At 46.3% G+C, this 23,942-nt stretch overlaps 1 protein-coding gene across 1 annotated transcript; it reads right to left on the minus strand.

Annotated features, from left to right (window-relative positions):
* Positions 1–3,058: 3,058 nt before the first annotated feature.
* Positions 3,059–11,585, minus strand: LOC115466316 (zinc finger protein 107-like). Its single transcript, XM_030197487.1, has 2 exons — positions 10,529–11,585; positions 3,059–3,642 (listed from the first exon to the last, which is right to left on the minus strand). Exon 1 carries the CDS (start codon positions 11,487–11,489, stop codon positions 10,599–10,601), a length of 891 nt encoding a protein of 296 aa, XP_030053347.1. The 5' UTR covers positions 11,490–11,585; the 3' UTR covers positions 3,059–3,642; positions 10,529–10,598.
* Between the last annotated feature and the right edge of the window lie 12,357 nt (positions 11,586–23,942).

A 23,942-nucleotide genomic window follows, 5' to 3' on the forward strand; every position in this document is an offset into this window, starting at 1 on the left:
TTTTACTAGTTAATAAATAAATTGGATGTTAGTAAACACTTATCAGCAGTAACTGGCATTAAGATTTATACATAGAACTCGTTAAGCATATTCTGCAATGTGGTGCACATAAATTTTAAGTCACATAGTTGAAAAGGAGGCATGGGTGTTTCTAAAACCTATGTGCGTTGATATAGAATACACCCGCTCTGTGCCTAATTTAGGCATCGGGATTTATGCCAAGTAAAACATGGCCTAAATGGCCATGACTACATTTGGTCACGTGGAGAGCCGCTTGGTGCTATTTTCTATACCGTTTGGAAATTTAAGCCTATTCTATAACATTTAGGTGTACTTGATAGAATATGACTAGGCATACATTTTGTTTCCCTCGTGGAATTTTCAGGCACCATATACAGAATCTGTGCTCTTTCCTCTACACTCTCCGCTCTTTGTAATTTGTCAAAGTTTGTATTTGTTGTCTCTTGTTTCTCTCTTTGCACTTCTCCTTAGTTTTGCCTCTATATGTCTCTATCCTTGCCTCTCTCTTGTTTTATATCACAGTCTTTGTAAAATTAAAGACTTATAAGAACATAAACGTTGCCATACTGGGATAGACCAAAGGTCTATCAAGCTCAGTATCCTGTTTCCAACAGTGGCCAATCCAAGTCACAACCACCTGGCAAGATCCCAAAAGGATAAAACTTATGTTAAGCTGCTTATCCTAGAAATAAACAATGGATTTTCCCAAGTCCATCTTTATAATGGCTTATGGACTTTTCTTTTAGAAAAGTATCCAAACCTTTTTAAACCCTGCTAAGCTAACTGCTTTTACCACATTCTCTGATCTAGGAATGAGTACAAGACAGGAGTGCCCCTTATCAACTCTCTTATTTACTCTTGTCATGGAGCCCTTTACCCAACCAATTAGGGAGAATGAGGGTATTAAGGGAGAACAGGTAAGGATATCTTGTGTGTCATATTTCCTATTTACCGATGATGTCATTTTATATTCAACACAACCACATACTTCTTCTCTTCCTGTTCTTATCCAGGAAATGAGGTATAGAAATGTATTGGGTTTTAAAGCCCATATCAATAAAACCGAAACACTTAATGTAATAATAGACAAAAGTGAGCTGAAGAAAATTTAAGATAATTTTCATTTTAAATGGGTGCCCCACCACCTTAAGCATCTTGGAGAGAGGGGAACTCCTTCCTTAAATTCTTTATACCTTGTGAACTATGTCCCTGAGATTCAAATGATCCAGAGTGATTTACAGAAGTGGAATTCGGCTTCTATTCTTGGCTGGGCAGAATGGCAATTCTAAAAATTAATGTTTAGATTTTTATACTAATTTCAAGCTCTCCCAATCCCACACAGTTTTAAACTACTAAAACAGTGGCAATGCTTACTATCACAATTCACATAGGGGCTCTTTTACTTAGGCGTGCCTAAAAGTGGCCTGTGCTGGTATAGTTAAGTATTTTGGACGCGTGCAGGCCCATTTTTCAGCACGCTTGGAAAAAAAAGACATTTTTTTTTGTGTGGCCAAGAATGGACGTGCGACAAAATTAAAACCAGCACACATCCATTTTCAGCCTGAGACCTTACCACTACTACCCATTGACAGCAGTAAGGTCTCACGTGCTAACCTGGCGGTAAGTGTCAGCACATGTAAACTGCTGAGTACCATAGGGTAAGCGCCATGTGGTAGAAAATAGAAAATATTTTCTATTGCATGTTTTGAACGCACATCAAAAATTGAATTACCGCCCGGGGCATATGGTAGCCGGGCGCTAGTTCCAAGTTGACGCATATTGGACACGCGTTGGCGCCTATGTGCTTTATAAAAGGCCCCCATAGAGAGGTAAGAGGCCCAGAATAGCTAGTAAGGTGCTTACAGGACCCAAAATATGAGTGGTCAAGGTGTACGTGATCTGAAAGCATATTATTTAGCAGCTCAATAACTATGTATATAGGATTGGAGGTTGCAGCAAGAGGCTATCGTCAGAAGCACATCGCCAGCGGATACACTAAAGCTTTGGCCCGGGAATGCAAAGATCTTTTGAAGTCCACCCGGGAAAAGGACACTCCCAATATAGTCTGCACACTTAAATATTCTTTTTTGGAAAAACATATTTCACGTTCCATCCGGAATCACTGGCACATTCTAGAAGGACTCGAGTGCTTCAAGAACAAGGAATTAGTCATTGCATATTCCAGAAACAAAAATCTCAAAGAACATTTGGTTCCTTCCACCTTACCAGATATTAGGACAACTTCAGGTACCCCACATTTAGGCCATATGAAATGTGAATGTTGTAGCATATGCAATCTCTGCTTAGAAACTACCGTTTTAACCCATCCAATCACTAACAAAACCTTTGCCTTGAAGCATACGTCTGACTGTAATACCACCTCAGTTATCTACATCATTCAATGTCCTTGTCCTCTTTTATATGTTGGCAAAACCATCAGAGCGATTAAAACACATATCATAGAGCACAGAAGCTGTTATCACGAGGAAAGTGGAATCTGCACCTCTTGTACAACACTGGTACACAGCTAACCACACTACAGCAGATTTACGTTTCCTTGTGTTCAAGATCTTCACTATATCGGGAGCTTCGTTTTCCCGGGTGGACTTCAAAAGATCTTCGCGTTCCCGGGCAAAAGCTTTAGTGTATCCGCTGGTGATGTGCTTCTGAGGATAGCCTCTTGCCAGTGGCGTTCCTAGGGGGGGCTGACACCCGGGGCGGATCACTGATGCACCCCGCCCCCCGGGTGCAGCACCCCCCCCCCCCCCCCCGGTGCAGCGTGACCTCCCCCCAGCGAAAGGACCCCCCCACCCCGGCGAAAGACCCCCCCCCTGGGTGCACGCCGCTGGGGGGGGGGGGGGGGGGTGCCGCGCGCCGGTCAGCTTCATTCGTTTTCATGCTCCCTCTGCCCCGGAACAGGTTACTGCCTGTTCCGGGGCAGAGGGAGCATGGAAACGAACGAAGCTGACCGGCGCGTGGCAACCCCCCAGCGGCATGCACCCAGGGCGGACCGCCCCACCTTGGTACGCCACTGCCTCTTGCTGCGAATCTATCGCCCATAGATTTTGCCTTTGTCATTGGGCAGTGGCTTGTCTACTTATAATCGTCCAATTATCTCCTTGGTTGGAGAAAGGCCTCAGATTTGTTTATCACATTTTTCTGATAAATGCTTCAAATCTTTTGAGTTCTTACAAGCAGAATATCAATTGTGACGTACAGATGGTCTCTTGTTTCAGACATTTTGAGGGATAACGCACAGGTCTACTTACTTGGTGAAGGAATTATGGTCACAATCAGATACTCCCAGAGGCCTTATATCTAGTCTTTATCAAGTCATCGAGCAATTTGAATTTAAAATGCTTAAATATATGTTTTCATGGGGAAAAGGCTTGAGTGTTGAACTCTCTGACCATAAATGGAAAGACAAATACTTTGTTTTGACTCATCTCAAGAAGAATGCTTTAACACTGTCATTTTGTTGGTATATTACTCCTCAAGAACTGCATACCAGAGGTCTCACAGTTGATCCTTTGCACTGGAGGCAATACAGGAAAATAGGTACGCTGTTACATGTGTGATGAGATTGTCCGACAGCGAACTTTTTCTGGACTTATATCCAACCTGAAATTAATAATATATAAGGTTTTCATATCAAACTTACTAAAGAACTATGTCTACCGAATTACTATCCAGATTACCAAGACACACCTATCTGTCTGGTTTTAAAATGCTGCGTATATGCAGCTAGATTTGTTATAGCTACTAAGTGGAAATCCTCTGAGCCACTGTCCACCACTAGATGGCGACAAAGACTTGAGTTTGTGATTCTGATGGAAAAACTTACAGCCTCCAGGAGGAATAAGATGGATAGTTTTCAATCTTTTTGGACTTTATGTCAAGACTATTTAGATGCTTGACTATCCAACAGATATATATTTTTTCTTGGGGGGGGGGGGGGGGGGGGGGGGGAGGAAAGGTGGGTGTTAATGGGGGGTTCTGGAAAATTGTTGTTCTACTTAATATATGTATTTTTCAATACAAATTCAAGTTTAAAAAAAAATTCTAAACAGCTAAACAAACGAGGGTAGCATATCGCAGGCAGCATAATCTGAAGGAATGTTCCCCCACATGTAAAGGGGTTATCTGGACATTTTAATAGGGGTTGGCAATGCCTAAAAATTGCAATCACAATTAATCCGCCCGGTAACGCCGCATGCCAGAAAATAAAAATTATTTTCTGGCGCTTAGGGGACGCACTTCAAAAATGAAATTACCATCCGGGCCACGAGGCAGCCGGGTGGTAACTTGGAATTAGCATGCACAGGCGCTTATGTAGCTTAGTAAAAAGGGCCCCTTTGTCCTCTCCTGCTACCTCCTTCCCCTGTACCTACACATAAGTGTCTCCCCTTTTGCTGTTAAATATGTTACCCCTGACACACAGACACCCATTTATCTCTCTCCTGCTGCTGATGCTAACACCTCCCCACCCCAACACACAGGTCCAGCATCCCCTCCCTCACATTTATCTTAACATTTACCCGGCTCTTGATAGGGTCTGCAGCATTGATTCCCCTCTGCTACTTGCAACTGCCAATGCCTTCCCTCTGCTACATTATGCCAAGGTGAAATAAGATAGGCAGGGGACAGAAAGCAATGCTGGACAACAGTTAAATTGTTTCAATAGTTAAAAATTTTGCTCATGATTAAAAAAATGTAATCGTACTTAATATTTTAAAAAATTAATCGCATTAATAGTGAACTAAGGACCCCTTTTACAAAGGTGCGTTAGCGTTTTTAGCATGCGCTAAATGTCTAGACGTCCATAATATTCCTACGGGCGTCTACACGGTTAACGCACTCTAAAAACGCTAGTGAACCTCTGTAAAAGGTGCCCTAAATGCCCACCCCCTACATTTTAAATGTATTAATTGAACCCTGTCAAGAAACATTGCCGTGATCCTGCTTTTAAAAATCTGGGTGATCGAAAGAACACAAAGTCTGCTCGTTTCAAAAATTGTGTTTCTTAGCCCGGAAATGTATTTTGCAGTCTTGGACCTCTTCTGAGCAGTCCACTTATTGGCACTGGCAGAACCTTGCCCACTTGTTGGCCACCTGAGAGGCACAGGACGCTAGGCGGTCATCTCCTAAAACGGCAGCGGTTTTTGCAGATCTGGAAGCCTTATTTGGAGAGATTGCATCCTCGGGGCCATAGCCTTTTGTTAAACACTTTGCAGTGGGGCCTGCGTGTTCAGTTTAAGTAGTTTGTTCTTTTCAAATGCACAGGTGGGTGACTTCAGGAGGGTAATAGGCCCGGAGGGTACAAGAACTAGGCCCTTTGGATTGTAGATGTCAGCTTTGGACCGGGGGAGGGGGACTGTGTTGAGGGAGGGAGCTTTGAGTGGGGTGGTTTAGCTTTAGGGGGAGGATGCCTCTTCTGTGTGTCATTTTTTGTGTTGGATTTATATTGTTGGACATACTGAGGGAGGTACTTATAGCTGCTTGGACGGGTGGGTCTATGTTTTTTTGGGGGGGTATGTAATCTACTTGGATTTCAGCAAAGCCTTTGATATGGTCTCCCACAGAAGACTCGTGAATAAGCTGAAAGGGCTGAACTTAGGACCGAAAGTGGTGTACTGGGTAGAAAACTGGTTGACCGTCAGGTGGCAGAGGGCAGTGGTAAATGGAATCCACTTGGAGGAAAGGATGGTGAGCAGTGGGGTTCCTCAGGGGTCGGTGCTGGAGGCCAGCTTATTTAATATATTTGTGAGAGATATTGCTGAAGGGTTGGAAGGAAAGGTTTGCCTTTTTGTGGATGACACGAAGATAGCCAATAGAGTGGATACCCTGGAGGGAGTAGAATCGATGAGAAGGGATCTCCGAAAGTTAGAAGAATAGTCAAGGGTCTGGCAGTTAAAATTTAATACTATACTTACTTTGGGGGTAACTGAGTGCTGTGGTTTCAATTTATGCTAACATGTATACCTCTTCTACAAGCCGTTCCTTCATTTACGTATTTGTATATGCTATTAAACTACTATCTGTGAGATAATGTGAATCTAATATATTACTGCTCAGTGAAACTCATATTGCTCCGGCTGGTCTGCTCACTAGCAATATGCAATAATCAACATCACAGCACTGTAGCCCTACCTCCCTCCTTATGCTTACTCTTCTCATAAACACAAAGTGATCACTTATCTTAGGGCTGGAATTTCATGGTTTCTGCTGAATGAAGATGTGAGTAAACCTCCGGAGCACCTGGAGAAGTACACTCGTGCTCATGCTGTGTAAGTGAATTCTTTGCTTCTTTCCTACTCCATAACCACTGTCGTTTTCTATATCAGTGTCGTTGTCAACACAAGCTGTAGAAACCCAAAAGAGAGATACTGAATAGGAAGGGAGAGATACTCAGAAGAGACCTTGGGGTGTTGGTGGAACGAACTCAACGGGCTGTTTAATCTTCACGGGCTCCAAAAAAACCCTTTCTAACTCCAAAACTGTAGTGCAAAAATGCTGACTTCACAGAACTGACTTCAAGTGGATCCCCAAACATGGAAACAATTTTTACTTAACTTAATTATCAAGTAAAACAGGTAATGTGCAAGTGGTCAGTCCATCACAAGTTGTTCTTGGGTCATTAAATATGACCAAAACCGAGCTTCTCATTTTCCCCCCCAAACCCACCTCCCCGCTCCCCCCGTTTTCTATTTCTGTTGATGGCTCTCTCATTCTCCCTGTCTCCTCAGCTCGAAACCTTGGGGTCATCTTTGACTCTTCTCTCTCCTTCTCTGCTCATATCCAGCAGATTGCAAAGACCTGTCGTTTCTTTCTTTACAACATCCCGTGCACTCCGCTTCATGGATAAATCCTTCTTATCTGTTCCCTTCTCCACTACTGCCAACTCCAGACTTCGCGCCTTCTGTCTCGCTGCACCCTACGCCTGGAATAAACTTCCTGAGCCCCTACGTCTTGCCCCATCCTTGGCCACCTTTAAATCTAGACTGAAAGCCCACCTCTTCAACATTGCTTTTGACTCGTAACCACTTGTAACCACTCGCCTCCACCTACCCTCCTCTCTTCCTTCCCGTCCACATTAATTGATTTGATTTGCTTACTTTATTTATTTTTTTTGTCTATTAGATTGTAAGCTCTTTGAGCAGGGACTGTCTTTCTTCTATGTTTGTGCAGCCTGCGTATGCCTTGTAGCGGTATAGAAATGCTAAATAGTAGTAGTAGTAGTAGTGGTTGGTTGGGTTTTCTGCTGAGGCTTTTTTCCCCTTTTATTCAAAAGGAAATATTGAACCTTATAGCTAAAATATTCTGCAATGCACTTCACAGAACCATAGTCATGCATATGGAAAAATACTTTGGTGCCAATATATGAGAGAAATATTAGAGGTTATACAGTAGTGATGCTCTCTCAAATCCTTTTTTGTGATATATCCTTAAGTTTCTGCTCACCTCTCCTTAGTCATTCATGTTGTCCAGTTTCCATCGATGTACAGTTCCTGGAGTAACACTATATTTTCCACGGTGTTTTTACAACTGCCACATTTTTCTTTGTTTGCATATCTAATTTTTGGAAGTGTTTTCTCTTGCTCGGCTGAGTCTATGTATTTTGGTAGATTCTCACCCACTCCTATTCATCAGAATGTTTATACAGGTTCAAAGATGGAGACAGATTCTGTACATATTTTCATGCTTCAAGTTTTTGCATATTTGACTGTTTGGTAGACCCGGAGCCTGGTGATATTTCCGTAAGATCCACTCTTCCTTCAGTTCTAGGAAGATACAGTTTCAGCATACATATTGTGAAGGAGAGGACCTGGGGGTAGATAAGATGGAAGTGGAAGAGGAAGAAGGGAGGCGGCTCACGAGCAGACATAGGCAGAACAGAGCCTTGCCTCCATTCCATCCCCAGAGAGCGAGAGAAGTAGTAATGCCCCCTAGAAAAGGGTGGAGGGAAAAGGACTACATTACCCAGCATCCCCCGAGAGAGAGCAGAGAAAGGTTCGTGACCCCTGTAAAATGGAGGAGAGGAAGAGACTACATTTCCCAGCAACCTCGGGGCAAAGCCTGGTACAGAGATTACCTTCCCCAGCAGGAACAGGGGGAGAACTCTAACAAGGAAAGGGGGGTGCCCCTGCAGGGTAATCAAGGGAAAGAGGAACAGCTGCAAAGTGGGTGGGACGGGGAGCCCATGGAGTATCAAGAAGCTGGGCAGAGAGAAAGAGAGGAGAGCGAGGAAGAGCCTATGGACCTCTCAGCCTGGGCTCACTCCTTAGGTAACAAAATAAGGGACCAGGTAACGTCATGGTATGGTAACTGGGCTAAGAGAGGAAAGAGGAAAGGTCATGTGGGAGGATGGGTCAGTGCTTAGAGAGAGTGACCCAGATGGGTGGGGCCTTTTCATTTTCCAGAGCTCAGGCTGTGAAGGAACTTTGAGTTTAAAGTGTTCTGGTTGAAGAGGGATGAGAGATTTTCTTGGAGTGGGCTGCGCCCAGCAGGAAGAAGGTGGAGTGTGAACTGTGGCTAAAAAGCCTAAAAGAAGCTGAAGGGGTTTGAGCTGTGTGCTGAAGCCTCAAGAACTGTGTTTGTTTTTTGTTTGTTGGAACTGCTTGCAGTGTGTTGCCCCCTTTCAAGGGAGAGGGGAGGAGAAAGAAGACCCAGGGCTATAAAACTGTCTGAAAGGAACCCAGCTGGGTGCTGGAAGCCTGGGAGTTAAAAGTTGTTTTTTTTTCTTGCTGTGGTTGTAACCCTGAGAGGAGCAACCGGGGGAATTGTGAGGTTTTTTGGTTGATTCAAGTATTGTGTCTTTTTGCACTGCTGGACTGTTGGATCCCAAGCAAAATAAAGAACTTGTTAGTTTTGCTTTGAAGTTGATTTCTTTGAGCCCTGCCCTGTGGACTGCAGTGAACCAGGAGGTTGCGCAGCAAGGGTGAAGGGGAGATCCCGAGGACCCTCAGGCGGAGGGGAGGATTTTCACAATATTATAAATTATTTGTGGGCATGGATGCATTCTTTTGTTTGTGCATCCAACTTTTCAAGATTTAAGAGGCCAATCAGTGTGTGATTCCAAAGTTGTGTGAGTTCCAGGAGTTGCAAACTCAAAATCCTATAGTATTCCTTATTCTCTCATTACAGAAAAGGAGATGGGACTTGATATACCGCCTTTCTGTGGTTACAATCAAAGTGGTTTACATATTATGTACAGGTTATTCTGAATTTACTTTGAAACCTGTTTTTTTGGATAATAGTGGGATACAAGAATGGATAAATAAATAAATAAATAAATAAAAGAAATACCTGGGGCAATGGAGACTTAAAGGGTCCTTTTACTAAGGTACACTGAAAAATGGCCTGCAGTAGGGTAGGCGCGTGTTTTGGGCGCAAGCAGATCCATTTTTCAGCACACCTGCAAAAAAACGCCTTTTTAAAACATTTTTGCCGAAAATGGACATGCAGCAAAATCAAAATTGGCGCATGTCCATTTTGGGTTTCAGACCTTACCGCCAGCCACTGACCTAGCGGTAACGTCTCACGCACTAACCGAGCGGTAATGACCTACACGTATCAAATGCCACTTGGCACGCATCCAAAAATAAAAAATATATTTCAGATGCGAATATTGGACGTGTGCCAAAAATGAAATTACTGCAAGAGCCACGTGGTAACTCCATTTTGGCACACGTTGGGCGCATGTAGTCGCTTACGTGGCTTAGTACAAGGGCCCCTAAGTGACTTGTCCAGAGTCACAAGGAACTGCAGTGGGAATTGAGCCTAGTTCCACAGGGTCAAGTCCACTGCACTAATCACTAGGCTACTCCTCCACTAGCAACATTCCATCTAGAATCCCAAATAGTAGCAACATTCCATGTTCCACCGCACTAACCACTAGGCTATTCCTCCTCCTACTCCATTAATTTGTACTGGATTGTTTCTCCTACTTCTTCTCTTACATATTTACATATACCTTATTTTATTTTTGTTACATTTGTACCCCGCGCTTTCCCACTCATGGCAGGCTCAATGCGGCTTACACGGGGCAATGGAGGGTTAACTGACTTGCCCAGAGTCACAAGGAGCTGCCTGTGCCTGAAGTGGGCATCGAACTCAGTTCCTCAGGACCAAAGTCCACCACTCTAACCACTAGGCCACTCCTCTACTCCTTGTTCAAGTTCCTTTATGTCACACTCATCAGTCAGAGAGATATTTTCATTTTTGCCCAACTTTTCTCTAAGGATGATTGCCTCAGCATATCTGGCCAGGCCAAAGTCATCCTGTCATAGGAGATATAAGCTTGATAATAAATAAATGCACATAGTTGTTCCACTAATTGTTAATTGCTGAAATTATAGATCTTCAAGTCATCTACAAAACAGTAAGTATGATTTTACCTGTGGATTATTACCATCTTTAGGCTTAAGGTAACTTCATAGCCCAAAAAGTTAAGAGTACTAAATGGATTTAGTGCTATACAAACAAGCGTGGTGACAGGGAGTCTCACCAAAATACTTCTTACTGGATCTTGATGTTAGGAATGGCAAACTGTTCATCCATCTTTTCACTTCAAATTTTCATGGTGAACTTGACACATGAATTTTCTTGTGCGTTTTTAAATGTGATTGCTGATTAAATCTTTTACCACATTCTGGACATACATATGGTTTCTCTCCAGTATGAATTCTCTTGTGTATTTTTAAATTTGCTTGCTGATTAAATATTTTGCCACATTCTGGACATGTATATGGTTTCTCCCCTGTATGAATCCTCTTATGTCGTCTTAGATCTGACTGGCGATTAAAGCTTTTACCACATTCTAGGCATGAATACGGTCTCTCTCCTGTATGAATCCTCTTGTGTATTTTTAAACTTGATAGGCAATTAAAGCTTTTGCCACATTCTGGGCATATATTTAGTTTCTCTCCCATATGAATCCTCTTGTGCATTTTTAAATTTGATAGCTGATTAAATCTTTTACCGCATTCTGGACACAGATATGGTTTCTCTCCTGTATGAATCCTCCTGTGCATTTTTAAACTTGATTGCTGATTAAATATTTTGCCACATTCCTTACAGGTATACGGCTTTTCTCCTGTATGAATCCTCTTATGCCTTCTTAGATCCGATTGATCGTTGAAGCTTTTGTTGCATTCTGAACACGAATACGGTTTCTCTCCAGTATGAATTCTCTTGTGCTTTTTCAAATTTGATTGGTGATTAAATCTTTTACCACACTGTGGACACGCAAACGGCTTCTCCCCTGTATGTATTCTTTTATGCCTTCTTAGATCCGACTGGTCATTAAAGCTTTTGCCACATTCAGTACATGTATATCGTTTCTCTCCACTATGAATCTTCTTGTGCTTTCTTATATTGGATTGTTGATTGGATCTTTTACCACATTCTGAACATGCATATAGTTTATCTTGGGGGGCATTGTCCTTAAGTGGGCTAGTTTTGCTCATATCATGACAGTAATGAGCCTCACTCCCAAGCCAGGTGATATGGTGCTCCACAAAATTTAAGTCTGTGGTGAAGTTTTCTCCAGTATCAGCACTATCAAGAGGCCTCTCACCTTCACTGAGTCTTTGAGTTTGTAGAAGTCTTGGACAGTATCTGGAATTTGTCTCTTGTGTGTTCGATCTCTCTCTTTCTTGGGCTATTGATTTCATCCTGGTTGGTTTTACACTGCTACTATCGCTCTCACATTCAGCGGAAGGATCTGAACTGTATCCGGAGGGGTCCTTCTGCTGCCCATCACACATTCTTGTCCTTTCACTGTTATTCCTATTCCCATCGTCTGTTGGATAGAAATGAGAATATCATCATTAATTTTACGCCTACAAAGGACATATATTTACTTATTTATGATATTTATATCCCTCATTATCCCAAACAAGTTCGAGTTCAATGTGGCTCACACTGTAACAGATCAATACAAAGAAAGTGTCCACATTTATTCAATACTCTTCTTCCACATACTCATAGATAGAAAACTTTACAGGTTTTCTTCCATATCACTTGATCATTAAGCGATTCAAAATCATTTCTTAAAGCGCCTGTGATGTGGATAAATACAATAACATCATCAGAAATTGTCTGCTGCATAAAAAACCAACGGGACCCGTTTCACCAAAAAAAAGGCTTCATCAGGGTCTTAAACAATACAGACAACCAATGTTGCAGTTGCTGTGTGTATGGCGAAGACAAACTCACATCTAGGACAAGGGCTGTTTAAGACCCTGATGAAGCTGTTTTTCGGTGAAACGGATACAGAAATATTTGGATCAACCATTAGTACATTCAGTCTAAGCTACATCACCTGTTTCTTGTATTTCTTTACATGTGCCTCCAGGGGGCAGGTTTGCTCTTCCTTCAGATGCTTGAGGCTCAGTTCTGAATCCCTCTTCCTTAAATCGGATTAAAATGTCAGGTTTGACACTGGGGAAGCCTGTTATAGGAAAAGATAGTTACAATTGCGTAAAGTTTTAATGCCAACAGTCAGCAGAATCCATTGGTCTGTCACATTGGGTGAGGTGGGGGGGGAGGGCTGATCTGGGGGCCTTAGGAATGCGTGGTGGCATCATGGGTAGTTTTCCTGTCAAATGTGATCCCACAGACAATCGGGTCCTTTTACTAAGGTGCGCTGAAAAATGGCCTGTGGTATTTTGAACGCGTGCAGATCCATTTTTCAGCGCGCCTGTAAAAAATGTCTTTTTTTAGCCGGAAATGGACATGCGGCAAAATAAAAATTGGCGAACATCTTACCTTAGCACTAAGGTCTCACACGTGTTAACTGGGCAGTAATTGTCAACGTGCATACACTGCCGATTACCGCCCGGTTAGTGCCGCACATCTGAAAATAAAAAATATTTTTGGACACGTGTAGTGGATGCATGGAATTACCTCCCGGGCCACGCGGTAGCCGGGCTGTAGTTCCAAACTGACCCGCATTGTGCGCACGCAAGTGCCAAAGCGGCTTAGTTAAAGGACCCTAGTATGTTATATGCCCAGCATTACTCTATATTAATTGTCTGCCTTGTGTGGTAAATACATGTCCTCTGCATTTACTACACACTTAACCAGGGGCGTAGCCAGACCTCACGGTGGGAGGGGGTTAGAGCGCGAGGTGGGGGGGGGCACATTTACAAGGGAGAGAAACTAAGGGGCCCTTTTACCAAACTGTGGGAAAAAGGGCCCTGCACTGGCAGTGGAGGCCATTTTTCCTGCGTGCCAGGGCCCTTTTTACCGCAGTGGGTAAATAAATCCCGCAGCACACATGGTCATGTGGTAAGAGAACTGTTACCATGCGACAGGAGCCCTACATCTCTTCCCTCTCCTCCGCAGTGTCCCAGCATCTGCACTCCTGTCTTTGAACCCCGTCCTTACCCGGTGCACCGTACAGGCATCCTCAGCGCCTGCAGTGATTCATTCTCGCTGCTTGCGCCTGCCCCGCAGACTTCCACCTGTCACGTCCCACTCTTGCTGACGCCATCGCCTGTTTCCTGTCTGGCAGAATGCGGCAGATGGAAGCCTGCAGGGCAGGCGCAAGCAGCGAGAATGAATCGCTGCAGGCACCAAGGACGCCTGTAAGGTACACTGGGGAGGGCTGGGTTCAGAGACAGGAGCACAAATGCTGTGACACTGTGGAGGAGAAGGGAGGAGAGATAGAGCAGTGTGTGGCCCCTGCTGGGTGGGCCTGTGCCCACCCAGGCCCACTTGCAGCTACGCCACTGATGAACCACGACAGGGAATTCACACAGGTTCCCACAACAGAGTGATACATGTGATACATAAAAAACTGTTGTGTTAGTGCATCCCCTTCCAACCTGCTGCCACAAGTGTGGACCTTCCTGCCCCCCCCCCCCCTCCTTCTTTCCTGCTACTTCCAGCCAGGGAAGGGGGAAAGGGAGAGGATCACACTGCTTCTCTTCTTCTTGCCAATTCCAGCATAGAACTTCCCTGCTTCTTTCCCTCCTGAATCTGCCAGCAAAACCAGGGTCCCGGACAAAACATGGGGGGGGGGGGCCCAGGCCCCTGTGACCCCACGTAGCTACGCCACTGCACTTAACACACATTAATTTTTGCTGTAAACCTGCAGTAATTGCAAATTCCACTGCACTTTAATAAAAGAGGCCCTATATAAGACCTGGAAAAAAAAAAAAGTTAGGAGCTTAGTACTGATTTTCAGCACTTGGCTCATAAATTAAGCTTATCAATCTAGGCCTAAATTAATAAAACATAACTTTTACGCTCCTACACGAAGATGAATTATCAGCTGAAAACTCAGAGGCTCTTTTACTAGTGCATGCTTCCCACAGCTTGAAATGGCTTTACCGCGGGACACGCGACGTGCGGTACGTTTAAAGATCTTGTTGGATGGAGCGTGTCTAGGGACAGAGAGTGGACATTCCTGCCCTACTTAGCGCAGCTACATTACCACACGCTGATTGGGACAGGATTAGCAAGTGAGCCATTACCGCCTACAAAATAGGTGTCGTTAAACGCTCACGCGCTCAGAGGTCTTTTTAGTGGAAATGCCGCATGCCCATGCCACTTACTACCACGGCCGTAAAAACCCTATTTTATGTAAGGAAGCGGTAAATGGCATGCGCTAATTAAAAAAAAAATTGGCGCGCGGCCATTTACTGCCTACTATTTAATTACCATCAGCTGCACCCACACAGTGCCCTTGCGTAAGAAAAGAAAAATTATTTACTGGGATGGGAAACTGCGTACACCAAACCCAGAACTACTGCCGGGCACCTGGAAACACCTACCAGTAGTGCTGATTCCCCCCGCACGCTACCTGCGCGGTAGCCCTACCATCCTTAAGTAAAAGGCCCCTAAATTTTTTAATGGCTGCATACTAATGGAGATATTAGAAACATGACGGCAGATAAAGGCCATATGACCCATCCAGTCTGCCCATCCTCTGTAACCCCTAATTCTTCCTGTTTCTAAGCGATCCCACATGCTTATCCCATGCCTTTTTAAATTCTGGAACAGTGCTTGACTCTACCACCTCCACTGGGAGGCCATTCCACGCCTCCACCACCCTTTCTGTGAAATAATACTTCCTTAGGTTACTTCTAAGCCTATTCCCTCTTAACTTTGTCATATGCCCCCTCATTCCAGAGCTCTCCTTCATTTGAAAAAGGCTCTCTTCCTGTACATAAATGCCCTTGAGATATTTAAACATTTCTATCATGTCTCCTCTCTCCCTCCTCTCTTCCAGCGTATAGATGTTGAGGTTCATAAGCCTGTCCCTATAATTTTTGCATTCAAGACCGCTTACTAATTTCGTAGCCGCCCTCTGGACCGACTCCATCCTGTTTAAATCTTTCCATAGGTGTGGTCTCCAGAACTGCACGCAGTACTCCAAATGGGGCCTCACTAGAGACTTATACAACTTAGCGCATGTTAGTGTAAACACATTGATAGTAATTGGAGGAAAAGCCTCGAGAAGCTCCTATTCTTTTAAAGTTGTCTTCAAGGACAAGCTGCCGTTGGCATAACTGAACGGAAACTCCCTTGGTCCGTGATCCTGAAGCAGAAGGACAGATTCGAAACGTTGGCTGATCACGGCTGGGACCCAAGGAAGAACACAGAGACCAAATCACTGAAGCTAAGTCTATTACTAAGCTAAGCTTTTACAAAGCTAAGTTCTCTATTAAGATAATAGCTAGACTGAGGTTTTTGCCGATGATGAGGAAGTCCTGCTTCTTGAAGACAAGTTTAAAAATCTAGGAGCTTCTCGAGGCTTTTCCTCCAATTACTATCAGTGTGTTTATTCTTTATCAAGAGAACCCCAGATATTTAAACTGTGCATGTTTGCAAACGTGGATATGTCACCCCCCGAAACCAGTATTTAGTTTCTCTCTACGAATATTAGCACATGGCCATTAACAGACAAAACAGAAAAATTGGCCATTTTCCAGCTGCGGTAAAAATGGCCTTAGAGCACAGGAAAAACTCACATAAGGGCATACGAAGGCTACTTTTACTGCAGCTTAGTAAAGGGTCCTTTTACCAAGCTGTGGGGAAAAGGCCCCTGGGCTACTGGCAGGGGCCATTTTTCCCGCCTGCCAGGGCCCTTTTTAAAGCAGCAGATAAAAAAGTTCCCAGACAAACATGGCCATGCAGTAAGAGAACCCTTATCGCATGGCTGTGTGGTCGGGAGCCTTTACCGCCACCCACTGAAGTGGCAATAAGGGCTCCCGTGCTAACCCAGCGGTAACCGGGCAGCTGGGTTACCGCCACGCAAACCATTTCCAGGAGTTTTCTTTTTCCCCTAGAAATAGCACGCGCTCGAGGTGGGACTACAGCTGGTAGTCACGGAAGAGTAAGCGGTAAGACTGCGTTGGGCTTACTGCTGATCTGTAAAAGGGTCCCTAAGTTTGGCTGAAAATAGAGCACAAAATTTTGGGGTATAAATTGGGCCCTTTGCTTTTAATTTTTACTCTAGTATTTTTTAGATCATTTTCTTGATCTTAAATTGTATTTTATCTTCTTGGTCTGGCTGTCATTTATTGCCTTTCTTTATACTGTTCTTGTTGTTGGATGTTATTCATATTTATGTTTTATGTTCCATCGTTTGTCTGGAGTCCAGAAAACAGTCTTATAAATATGAATAATAAATACAATAAAAAGTAAATCCTATACTTGCCGGTTACAGGAGGGTGAACCTGCTCAGTCATCTCAGATTCAGGATGATCCATAAAGGGAAGGTCTTCCTCTTGTTTAACACTCAGTGAGAATACAGACGTTACAATTGGAAAGTCTATATGGGAAAACAAACATTTCATTTTACTAGTAAAAGAGGCCCGTTTCCAACAGAAAGGAAACGGGCACTAGCAAGGTTCCAGGGCCCCCTCCCCCCTCCTCCTCCCCCCGCTCCCCCTCGCCTCATCACCCCCTCCTCTCCACCCCTTCCCCCCCTCTCAGGACATCCCCACTCCCCTCTCTCGTCTCAGGACCTCTACCCCTCCCCCTCCACCCTCTCTCTCGTCTCAGGACCTCCCCTCCGATTTCTGTCGCCCAGCGCCTCCCTCCATCTGTTTCTGTGGCCTCCGAGTGCAAGGAGGACGTGTGCGGGTGCCCCAGCCCTTCGTACGTGGCAGCTGCTGTTTAAAAAGTTTTACCTCCTGCTCGGCCGGCAACACTGAAGTCCAGCAAGTACAGACGCCGCTTCAGACAGGCTGTGGTTCGCTGTTCCTCTGGTCCCACCCTCATTTCCTGTTTACGGAAGGGTGGGACCACAGGAACAGCGAACCACAGCCTGTCTGAAGCAGCGTCTGTACTTGGTGGACTTGACTGTTGCCAACCGAGCTTGTGAAGGCTCTCTGTTTCGATACCATTTTGAATGGTGTAACAGTGTCTTTGTTGTGTCAACTAACTATGTGCCAGACTTAAATTTGTGAACAGATATTAAGTATACTCACATTGAAAGTAAGAACCCCTGATGCAGGAACTTATTGAATCACGGCTGTTTCGGGTCAACAATAAAATAAATGACCTAAGTGTGGCTCCAGTGACATCATTATTTTATTGATTTATTTGTTACATTTGTACCCCACATTTTCCCACCTATTTGCAGGCTCAATGTGGCTTACATAGTACCGTACAGGCGTTCACCAGTCGGTTGATAACAAATACAAGGTTATATTGTGGTCGAATGAGGTAGGTGTGTATCAGGCACCATGAGGGTTGAAGGGAATGAAGATTCTATATTGTCCAGTACGATCATTGGTTATGTTGTGTTGCTGGGTGTGGGGATTTACGGTGGATCGGTGGGGTAAGCCTTTTTGAAGAGGGTGGTTTTGTCATGTATCCTGGGACTACGCCGTAGATAATTTTGTGGACCAAGATACAAATTTTAAAGATGATCCGTTCTTTGATTGGGAGCCAGTGTAGCTTTTCTCGGAGGGGTTTGGCACTTTTGAAGCGTGTTTTACCAAATATCAGCATGGCAGTTGTGTTTTGGGCGGTCTGGAGTTTTTTTGTGAGTTGTTCTTTACATCCCACATAGATTGCGTTGCAGTAATCTGCATGGCTTAGGACCATTGATTGTATTAAGTTTTAAAAAATTTCCCTTGGGAAGAAAGGTTTTATTCGTTTAAGTTTCCACATTGACTAGAACATTTTCTTTATTTTGGAGTTTACTTGGCTCTCAAGGGTAAGGTTGCGGTCAATTATGACGCTGAGTATTTTTAGGCTGTCTGAGGTAGGGAGGGTATGTTCTGGGGTGTTTATGGTTGTGGGTTTGTACTTGTTATGTTGAGATGAGAGGATGAGGCAGTGTGTTTTTTCAGTGTTCAGTTTCAGTTGGAATGAGTTTGCCCAGGAGTCCATGATGTTCAGGCCGTCATTGATTTCATTGGTTATTTCTGTCAAGTCATGACTGAAGGGAATGTAGATTGTAACGTCATCTGCATAGCAGGGGCGTAGCCAGAAACCCAAGTTTGGATGGGCCTGGACCCAAGGTGGGTGGGCAGCACTCCACCTTGTCCTACAAGTGATTTGGTTTCTCCCGCTCTCGCCTGCATGCCATATGGTCTTTCAAACATCCCCTCTCCCCCATATACCTTTTAAATACCAGATTTTCACCAGTAGCAAAATGTTGTTGGGAGTTTTTGGCTGGTGGGGCTTGGGGTCCCTGCCAGCCACATTATAGGTGTGCTGCTATTTGGTGGGCCTGAACCTTAAGTGGGTGGGCCTGGGCCCACCCCAGCCCACCCTTGGCTACGCCACTGCTGCATAGATGAACGGGTTGAGGCCTCGGTTGGATAGGGACTTTGCCAATAAGATCATCATCCCCCCCCCCCAATGAGGTCTGTAACCCCCCCCCCCACCTCTTGCCCCATCCCCCAATGTGCTGTAGAGCCTAATCCCTATCCCCCCCCCCCCCCCACCAGGTCAGCATCCCCCTCCACCTCCCGGTGAGGACAGAATTCCCCCCCCCCCCCCCCCCCACACCTGACCTCCTTGGTAGTCCAGCAGGGCATCAGGGGCAGAAGGGAATCCCCCCTGTCACTCCTGCCCCTAGCGGCAGCTTCCTCAAAATGGATTCCGGGACCTCTCGCAATCTGCCTATTTTAATTTCCACTAGAAATTCTAATAAAATATGATGGCTCACTGTATCAAATGCAGCAGGTATGTCAATAAACAAAAACAAGTGGAGAAAGCTTGCAGAACATATCTCATGAAAGTCTTTCTATCCCTTCTATATATGTATGTGGATTTATGTAGGCTTGTGTGGAGGATACTTTAGGGAAGTTGAAGCAGTTGCAGCAGGGGAGTTGGGGGTGGGGGTTGGGGGCTGATTACTAGGTTCATGGCAGCTGTGGAGGATAGTTTGGGGGCATGAGGGCAGTGTGGTGGTGCTGGGGTAGTTGCCAGAAGTGAGGGGAAGAGAGAGCAGGGCAACCAATGCGGTGGCGCCGGAGGCCAGTGCTGGATGAAATCTTCAGCCAAACCAGGGACCCAGAGCAAATTTGGGGAGGCCAGGCCCCCGTGGCCCCATGTAGCTATGCCACAGAGCTGAGAGGATAGTTTTGAGGTGTGGGGGCAGTTCAGTGGGTGGGGAAAGTACAGAACAGGGAGAGGCAAAGGGAGACTTAAATATACGTGTGTGTTTTTTTTTTAATCGATGAAAACAAGCCCTGAAGCACACTAGGCCAAAAATCCTGGTTTTCTTCTTTTCTGACCAATTGCAACTTCCAAGTGATTTCCTTTCAGATTTCCATCCGCTACACTTTGGAGTCCCTCAGGGCTCCATACTCTCCCCTCTCTTATTTATTTTTGAGCCCCCCCCCCCCCCCTAGCTGCCCTCATACAATCAAAAGGCATATCTACACATTTCTACGCTGATGATATTTTGTTAATCTATCCAATTTTCTCCATCTATAGATCCCCACCAAGAATGTCTAGATGCTGTAGCAGATTGGTTATTCAACAGATTGGTGCTGAATAAAGAAAAAAAAAAGTAGCATGCTGGATTTCTGGTCATCTTCCTCAGCCCTCTGCTTTTGGAAACACAGTTATAATGGTTGATTCCTTCAAATATTTAGGGGTTTGGCTGGACTCCAAACTCTCATTTGTTCCACAAGGATCACAGTTATGTAAGGTAAAATTATGTATCATACCTGATAATTTTCTTTCCATTAATCATAGCTGATCAATCCATAGACTGGTGGTGGGTTGTGTCCATCTACCAGCAGGTGGAGATAGAGAGCAATCCTTTTGCCTCCCTATATGTGGTCATGTGCTGCCGGAAACTCCTCAGTATGTCGATATCCAAGCTCCATCCGCAGGACTCAGCACTTAGAGAATTACACCCACAAAGGGACACTCTGCCCAGCTCACCACCGCCGAAACGGGGGAGGGGAATTAACCCAGCTCATCCCCACACAAGTGGGGGAGGGGAATCCGTCCAGCTCATCCCCGCGGAGCGGGGGAGGGACACCACCCCACCGATGCGGGGGGATCTGGCTTATCCTGCAACCGCAGGAGGAGCTGACTGACCCTAACACCGCCGAAGCGGGAGGGGTACAAAGCTGCCCTACAGTCGCACGAAGCGGGAGGGAGCGCCGGCAGAATTTATGTCTCAATCCAGCCCCGTAAAACGGAGGGGAGAGGAATGCAGCAGCTCACTGTAACACAAACTCGTCTCAACTCTTGAAGAATCCAAATGAAAAAACTTGAACACGAAGTCCTCCTGAACAGGAACTGAAGACTAAACTTGAATCTGAAATGCAACCAGAATATAAACAGTACAGATATCTGGGAGGGGCTATGGATTGATCAGCTATGATTAATGGAAAGAAAATTATCAGGTATGATACATAATTTTACCTTCCATATCATCATGCTGATCAATCCATAGACTGGTGGGATGTACCGAAGCAGTACTCACCCAGGGCGGGACATTGAAATCCCTGACCGCAACACTGAAGCTCCAAACCGGGCCTCCGCCCGAGCAGCCACAGTCAAGCAGTAATGCCTGGAGAAGGTATGGGCCGATGCCCAAGTTGCCGCCTTGCAAATCTCTTCCAAGGAGACGGACCCGGCCTCTGCCATCGAGGCCGCCTGAGCTCTAGTGGAGTGAGCCTTCAGCTGGATAGGCGGCAGCTTCCCCGCGGCCACATAAGCCGCTGCAATGGCTTCCTTGACCCATCTTGCCACTGTAGGCTTAGCAGCCTGCAGACCCTTACGAGGACCTGCAAACAGGACAAACAGATGATCCGATTTCCGGAAATCATTGGTCACTTCCAAGTATCTGATGATGACTCGTCTCACATCCAGATATTTGAGAGCAGAGTATTCCTCTGGGTAGTCCTCCCTACGAAAGGAAGGGAGACAGAGCTGCTGATTCACATGGAAGCGAGAAACAATCTTGGGCAGGAAGGAAGGCACTGTGCGAATAGTCACTCCTGCCTCAGTGAACTGCAGAAAAGGCTCTCGACATGAGAGTGCCTGGAGCTCGGAAACTCTTCTGGCTGAAGTGATAGCCACTAAAAAGACTGCTTTCAACGTCAGGTCTTTCAGAGATGCCCTCGACAAGGGTTCAAAAGGCGGCTTCTGCAAGGCTCTTAGCACCAGGTTGAGATTCCACGTAGGCACCACTGAGTGCAGAGGAGGGCGCAGGTGATTAACTCCCTTGAGAAAACGTACCACATCTGGCTGCGAAGCCAGGGAAGCACCCTTCAGGCGGCCCCTGAAGCAAGCCAGAGCCGCTACCTGGACTTTAAGGGAACTGAGCGACAGGCCTTTCTCCAGACCTTCTTGCAGGAATGCCAGCACTGAAGAAATTGGAGCAGTGAAGGGAGAAAGTGAGCCTGCTTCACACCACGCTGCAAAGATACGCCAAACCCTGGCGTAAGCAGTAGAAGTAGAGCGCTTCCTCGCTCTCAGCATAGTGGCGATGACCTTGTCTGAGAAGCCCTTCTTCCTCAGACACTGCCGCTCAATAGCCAGGCCGTAAGACCAAAGGGGGAGGGATCCTCCATCACCACGGGACCCTGATGCAACAGGCCCTGCTCCACTGGCAGCCACAGAGGGTCGTCCACTGAGAGCCTGATCAAGTCCGCATACCAGGGACGTCTGGGCCAGTCCGGACCCACCAGGATAATCCGGCCCGGATGCTTTGCCACCCGGTCTAGTACCCTGCCCAACATGGGCCAGGGCGGGAACACATAGAGAAGCTCTTGTGTCGGCCACTGTTGGAGAAGAGCATCTACTCCCAGAGATCGAGGGTCCCGTCCTCTGCTGAAAAAGCGCGGCACTTGGCAATTGGCCGATGATGCCATCAGATCTCGGCTCGGCTGGCCCCAGCGCTTCGTGATGTCCAAGAACGCCTGAGCCGATAACTGCCACTCTCCGGGATCCAAGGTATAGCGACTGAGAAAGTCCGCCTTGACATTCATGACTCCGGCAATGTGGGCAGTTGACAGCTGTTCCAGGTTCGCTTCCGCCCACTGGCATAGATTCATGGCTTCCTTGGCTAGAGGGGCGCTCTTGGTACCTCCCTGGCGGTTGACATAGGCCACAGCCGTGGCATTGTCCGACAGGACCCGTACTGGCTTCAACGCCAGTACCGGGAGGAACTCCAAAAGCGCCAACCGAATGGCTCTGAGTTCCAGGAGGTTGATAGACCACTTTGCCTCTGCAGGAGACCAGAGCCCCTGCGCTGTCCTTCCCAAGCAGTGGGCTCCCCAGCCCGTCAAAGAGGCGTCCGTCGTGACGACAATCCACTCCGGGGTCACAAGAGGCATCCCTGTAGACAACTTGTCTGTCTCCAGCCACCAGCTCAGCGCCTTGCGCACTGCTGGGTCCAAGGGAAGGCGCACAGCATAATCCTCCGACACCGGAATCCAGCGCTGCAGCAGAGAGTGTTGTAGTGGTCTCATATGAGCCCTGGCCCAGGGCACTACTTCCATCGTGGCCGTCATAGAGCCCAACAGCTGCACATAGTCCCAAGCCCGAAGCGGAGAGGCTACTAGGAACTGGTCCACCTGAGCCTGAAGTTTGACAATCCGATTGTCCGGCAGGAACACTCTGCCCACTTGGGTGTCGAATCGAACTCCCAGATACTCCAGGGACTGAGTCGGGCGCAGCTGGCTTTTCTCCCAGTTGATGATCCACCCCAGGGAGCTCAAAAGAGCAATCACCCGGTCCACAGCTTTGCCGCACTCTGCATAAGAGGGGGCTCGGATCAACCAGTCGTCCATATAAGGATGGACTTGTACTCCTTCCTTTCGCAGGAAGGCCGCGATGACCACCATTACTTTGGAGAAGGTCCGCGGAGCAGTAGCCAACCCGAACGGGAGGGCTCTGAACTGGAAGTGTCGGCCCAGGACTGCAAAACGCAGAAAGCGTTGATGAGGAGGCCAGATGGGAATATGCAAGTACGCTTCCTTGATGTCCAAGGATGCCAGGAACTCCCCTGCCTTCACTGCCGCTATAACAGAGCGGAGAGTCTCCATGCGAAAGTGCCGAACTTTCAAGGCCCGATTGACCCCTTTGAGGTCGAGGATAGGCCGTACAGAACCTCCTTTCTTTGGTACCACAAAGTAAATGGAGTAACGTCCCTTGCCAAGCTGATTTTCTGGCACCGGAACGACCGCACCCAGGCGGATCAGATTGTCCAAGGTCTGCTGCATTGCCACAGCTTTGACCGGAGACTTGCAGGGAGAGAGTACAAACCCGTCTCTTAAGGGTCGGCAGAACTCTAGCTTGTAGCCGTCTCTGATGACTTCCAGCACCCAAGCGTCTGAAGTTACCCTGGTCCACTCGCCCAGAAACGAAGACAGGCGTCCTCCAATCTGCACTGGGCCATGGACCAGGACCCCGTCATTGGGTACGAGACCCTGGGGGAGGACCGGAGGGCGCACCTCCGGGACGGCGGTCTCTGCGAA

This window comes from Microcaecilia unicolor, chromosome 3, assembly GCF_901765095.1.
Source record: "Microcaecilia unicolor chromosome 3, aMicUni1.1, whole genome shotgun sequence".
In the NCBI taxonomy this organism is placed as follows: domain Eukaryota; kingdom Metazoa; phylum Chordata; class Amphibia; order Gymnophiona; family Siphonopidae; genus Microcaecilia; species Microcaecilia unicolor.